The sequence below is a fragment of the Dipodomys ordii genome, unplaced genomic scaffold (assembly GCF_000151885.1).
Source record: "Dipodomys ordii isolate 6190 unplaced genomic scaffold, Dord_2.0 Scaffold27, whole genome shotgun sequence".
Lineage (NCBI taxonomy): Eukaryota > Metazoa > Chordata > Mammalia > Rodentia > Heteromyidae > Dipodomys > Dipodomys ordii.
The window spans coordinates 872,273-878,413 of record NW_012267243.1 but is presented as its reverse complement, the minus strand read 5'-3'; the positions used below and the strand labels follow the sequence as shown (position 1 = coordinate 878,413).

Genomic DNA, 6,141 nt, shown 5'->3' with positions numbered 1-6,141 from the left:
AATTCACAATGCTCTGTTCTATTTTCACAATGTATTTTGACCTTATTCAGCCTCTTTCACTGTCAGTTACCGAATGTCCTATTGTCCCATGGAATTAATCTGTTTAAATTTCCTGTCCAAGTGGGTGTATTGTTCCAACGGGTTTCACTGTAGTATTCCAAAACTCTATACAGAAATTTTAATCAAACTCACTATGTATTAAGTGGAATAAAACAGAAACAGAAAGATGAAGCCAAATAAGCCCTCTTGTCTGTAAAAGCTAAAATCATCAAATAGTAGAATTGGAAACTAGAATGGTGGCTATGAGGCATGGGAGAGGGAGGAGAAGAAGAGATGTTGGTCCAGGGTATAAAGTTTAGTTAGGCAAAATTAATTGTGGAGCTCTATTTTGCAGTAAGATGAAAATCACTGTAGCCAAAATTATCTCAACACATACTTTAAACATCTACAAAAAGGTTTTAACTATCGACACAAGGAAGAAAAACAATGACATGGTAATGGCCTTAATTTGATCATTGCACAATTTGTACTTATATTGAAATATCACATTATATCATTTAAGCATGTGACTAAAAGGTATTAACAAGTATAAATGTTTGCAATTTTTAAAAAATTAAATCCCTTTAAGAGCTAAAACACGACAATAGAAGAAAGACAGCCTCTTCAGTAAATGGTGCTAGCGAAATTGGTTAAACACCGGTATAAATCTAAAGCTAAAACCTTATATATCACCCTGCACCAGAATCAACTCCAAATGGATCAAAGACCTCAGGGTCAAAGCAGAAACCCTGAAAACATTACAGGAAGGAATAGGAAAAACTCTAGGGCTCTTTGGCAGAGGCTGAAATTTTCTTAATACAGACCCAGAAACACAACAAATCAAAGAAAGGTTGTACAAATGGGATTGCATGAAACCCCAGAGCTTCTGCATAGCAAAGGATATAGCTAGTAAGATAATAGAAAGCTCAGCGACTGGGGAAAGATCTTCACTAGCCATACAACAAACAAGGTCCTCATATCTAAAAGACATTTAGAACTCAAAAAATTAAATCCCCTAACACAAATCCTAAAAAAAAAAACAAAAAAACCCCCGCCTAATTAATAAGTGGGCTAAAGACTTAAAGAGAGACTTCTCTGAAGAAGAAATAAGAATGGCCAATAGGCACATGCAGAAATGCTCAACTTCTCTAGCCATAAAAGAAATGCAAATCAAAACAAAACAGATTCTACCTCATTCCACTTAGAATAGCTGTAATCAAGAAATTTAATAACGATTTGTTTTTTTCCAAAACAAATCGTTAAGGGATACTGGTGGACCCATTGCAACAATGAGATGTACAAGTCGTTATGTCAGAAAAACGAACTTAACAACTTTGGTGGGGGGTCGGGGGAGAATCGGGTGGGGGAAAGGGATGGGAAGGGGAAACAATGAGGAGGCAACAATGCTTGTTAAGAAATGTACTTGTTATCTTGCCCATGTATTCATAACTCCTCTGTACGGTATTCTCACAATAAAAAAAAAAGAAAAAAAGAAAGAAATCTAATAACACAAGATGCTTGAGGGGGTGTAGCCAAAAGGAACCCTACTGCATTGTTGGTGGAAGTGTAAACTTGTTCAACCACTTTGGAAAGCAGTATGGAGGTTACTCAAAAGATTACACATAGAGCTCCCCTATGACCCAGCAATCCCACTTTTGGGTGTTTATCCAAATGATCACAAACAAGACAATACTAAAGCTACCAGCACAACTATGTTTATTGCAGCATTATTTACCATAGCTAAGATATGGAACCAACCCAGATGCCCCTCAATAAAAGAACAGCTCAAGAAAACATGATATATATATATCTTAGCTATGGTGTATATATATATACATATGTATATATTAAATGGAATTCTATGCCTCCATCAGAATGACACTGCCCCATTTGTTAGGAAATGGAAAGACCTAGAAAAAAATCATATTAATGAAGTAAGCCAGACCCAAAGAAACATAGGTCCCATGGTTTCACTTATTTGCAATAACTAGTATATGTCTAGGATAATCTTAACAGACAGGCAGAAAAGGTCAAAAGCTAGGTACATATGACCATATAAGATGATGCTAAGCAAAATGAACCCCAGGATAGGGACAAATAGGTTTTTACTTTATTACTGTTGTTTTTAATGTACTATGTTATTTTTTTGTTTCTTTTCTATGTTCTTCCTTCTATGGTATAACCCATGTTGTCACTGTATTTGATTCTAGTACCCTGCATCTTGTATATACTTTTTTCTAATTCGGGGAAGAGAAGGGAAATAACAAAATGTTGAAACAAGGACACAGATTGATGCATTGTATGAGATGTACAAGACACTATGTTGAAAGTGAGCTTTACAACTTCAAGGGGAAGGGAGGATGTGGGGAGGTGAGGAGGGGTGGGATGGTAGGGGAAAAACAAAGGAGGAGGTAACAATGCTCCATAGGAAATAGAGTCATTATCTTACTCACGTAAATGTAACCCCTTTGTACATCATCTTTACAATAAAAAAAGAACTAAAAAAACCCAGTTCTGTAGAGAATAAAAAGTAGTAATGCTTAAAAAATAAATCCCTTTAAAACAAAAAGAAAATGTTTAAAACACTGAAACCAAGTCTGAAAAAGTCATCTGCCCATTAAACCAAAAGGCCATATGTTTGGTTAGTGGTCTCCATTCTAGATAATAAATTTTGAAGAAGTTTCTGAGGAACATATTATATTCCTTGAAGACTTTTTTATTTTTCTTATTTTATTTTATTTCTTACAATTTAAATTTGTATTTTTCTTCCTTGTAAACACTGCCAAATTTAACATAAAAACAAATGGTTCAAAACATAATATTAAATTAGGAACTCATACCTAATTAAACCAAAGGCTTCAACCATTTGGTTGTTAAATGTAAGAAACAGACTACAATGTTGATTAATGTTATGAGCTGGGACAGGTTTTGATGATATGGTCAAAAGATGTAAAATTTATAAGACAAGAGTCAAGGTATCTATTGTAAAATTTAGTGATATAATAATATATTTTACATGTAAAAATTAATAGAGAGTATTAATGTTCTCATCACAAAAGAAAATTATGTGTGGTGGTTTATGTTTATTTGCTTAATAGAAACAATTTTTAATGTATGCATGATTCAAAGGCATCATATTTACATTATTATATATACATTATACATATTTATATATAATTGCATATTTGCCAATTTAAAAGTTATAAGTACAACATTCTACCAAAATAAAGGGGGGAAGAGGTTATGTTGAAGTTTTATAGTCAATTGGTTATGCAAGTGCCCTTTAAAATACATTTGATAAATTTTCAAAAATAAAAACATTACAATACAAAAAAACAATAGGCTTCACAAGAAATATTTAATTTTATGAGACTCCTTCAACATATCCTGTATTGCTTCTGAGTATTATTATTTACAAAGTTTAAACAGATTTCTGAAAATTTATTTTTGTTTATTCTTATATAAACATTGATTAAAACGGTATGAAAGTTGAATTGCTAAACAATTCGTTGACTTAAAGTCAAAATGAGAAATCTACATTTTTCTCTTTAAGGGATGAAGTGCATTCATGGTAAATGTTTGAGTAGATTTTAATTCTTACAGTATACACTGAAGGTATCCAAAAAGATAGGATTCACGTGACAAAGCAGCCTAGTATTTCTTCACAAGAAGATTTGTAAACATATTCTCAGGTTTCTATTCCAAATGTCTGTCTTTACATTTTCCCAGGGAGTCTTCAGGAAAACCTCTTTTGTGAATTCCTGATCAATGAGAGATTCTTAAGACCATAATTCTATACTAATGTGTGTGAGTCTAATTGTCTCTTCATGGCTCCCAGAACCTCCTTATTTCTCAAGCTATAGATAAACGGGTTCAGAAGAGGAGTGACGATGGAGTAAAACACTGCCACCACCTTGTCCCGGGAAGGGGAATGTAACCTGTGTGGCTGGGTGTAGGTAGACAGAGTAGTTACATAGAACATGCTTGCCACAATGAGATGGGAGGAACAAGTGGAAAGAGCTTTTGTCTGTCCTTTACCTGAGCGCATCTGGAACACAACAACAAGTACCCGAGCATAGGAAGCTAGAATGGCCATGAAAGGGAACAGCAAAATTATTAGGCCACTCAAGAGAACTGTGTACTCATACTGGGATGTGTCCTGACACACTAATGGCAGAATAGAAGGAACTTCACAAAAGAAGTGATTAATGACTCTGGATCTGCAGAATGGAAGCTGAAACACATAGACTGTGTGCACTAAAGCATTGATAGAACTGCTGCTCCATGCACAGGTGACCATGAACCAACAGATCCTCCAGCTCATGAGCACAGGATACCGCAAAGGATGACAGATGGCTATGTATCTATCATAAGACATGAAACCCAGAAGAAGGGCCTCAGAGGCTCCAAGGCTGAGGAACACAAAGGCTTGAATCTCACAGCCCACAAATGAAACTGTCTTGGTATTGGAGAGAAAGTTAGCTGCCATCTTGGGTACAGTGGTGGAGATGTACATCATGTCGATGGTGGAGAGCTGGCTGAGGAGAAAGTACATAGGAGTGTGGAGTTTGGAGTCCACTCGAATGAGGTGGATCAGTGTGATATTTCCCACCAGAGCCACAGAGAAGAGGATGGCGATGACAGCAAATAGAAAACTATTCATGTGTCCATATTGGAAAAGACCAACAAGTATAAAATCCATCTCTGTACTGCAATTTCCAGTTTCCATGGCCTAAATTGAAATATACAAGCAGAGGTAAAGGCTAGTACTAATGTTGATATCTTTTGTGAGAGAACACTATATCTATTAAGAATGACATATTCAAGAGTAGATTACATGGCTGTATTTCTTTCACATTCATTGTACTTAAGTTATATCTGACAAAAATAGTCTAATTTCTTTCAAACGTTTAAATACCCAGTAATAATTATACATATTGACATCAAACTATATGATGTCTCCAAATTTGCATTTTAGGCATGCTGAGCATGTAGTGAAGTTAGCTTATTATTCTCCATGGCACATTGTATTCAATATCTTCAAGTGCTTTTCATAAAACTTTTAATTACAGATTATAATTCACAAAAGTATCTTTAATACAAAGCGGTTTTCCTAGTAGCACAGCTTAAATATGAAATAAAAATAAGGTCTTTATGAAGGATTCATGTTTTCATGTGAAAGGTAGATTTAGCATATAAACATTTAAATAAATTTAAAAAGGAGTGATATTGACCAAGATATATTGTATTCATTGTGTGTTTTGTTAAATGCAACTCCTTTTTGCAACTATTTAAGAGTTAATAAAAATAATGTCTTCATATGGTATGTAAAGTTCATTCCCTTTTTTAGATGTTTTACAATTTCAGAGTGGAGCTTTTTTTTTTTTTTGTCAGTCATGGTTCTTGAACTCAGCACCTGAACAATATCCCTGAGCTTTTTTGCTCGAGGCTAGTCCTCTTCCACATTGAGCAACAGTGCCATTTCTGCTTCTCTACTGGCTAATTGGAGATATCATCTCCTGACCTTCCCTTTCCAGGCTAGCTTTGAACTGAGATCCTCAGACCTCAGCATCCTGAGTAGTTAGGATTACAGGCCTAAGACACTAATGCTCAGCTTGATTCCTGTCTTTTTATGTAAACTTTTGCTCAGTGTATTCATATATGGAGGCTGTGTAGCATAACACTGATAGTCAAACCCAGTTTAATTTGAACAATTCTTTACTAATTTCTCAATCTGTAATTATATTGATTATAAATAAGTATTAAAGACATAATGATATTTGTAGAAAGGTAATAAAACACAGCTTTTCTGAAATAACATGAATTTCTTTCAGTAATTGAGTTTGCAATTGTAAATTTGGAGAAGAAATTATGACGTGGAAGATAAACAATAATGTGCAAGCAAATATTTTTGACAGGTGTAGCATGCCAAGAAATTATAAATGAAGGCTATGAATTTAAAGGAGGTCTGATGTATAGATTTCTGTAATGCATAAAGTCTTCCTAATTAAAATATACTTGCTAAAATTGCCTAAAGCAGTCCTAAATTCTTTCAGTGTTTACAAAGTACAGTGATTATTCTTGAGGTAAAAAGGAAAATTA

At 34.4% G+C, this 6,141-nt stretch overlaps 1 protein-coding gene across 1 annotated transcript; it reads right to left on the bottom strand.

Annotated features, from left to right (window-relative positions):
- Positions 1–3,832: 3,832 nt before the first annotated feature.
- On the bottom strand, positions 3,833–4,768 carry LOC105985027 (olfactory receptor 2AK2). The gene has a single exon (XM_013015441.1). It carries the CDS (start codon positions 4,766–4,768, stop codon positions 3,833–3,835), a length of 936 nt encoding a protein of 311 aa, XP_012870895.1.
- Positions 4,769–6,141: the final 1,373 nt, after the last annotated feature.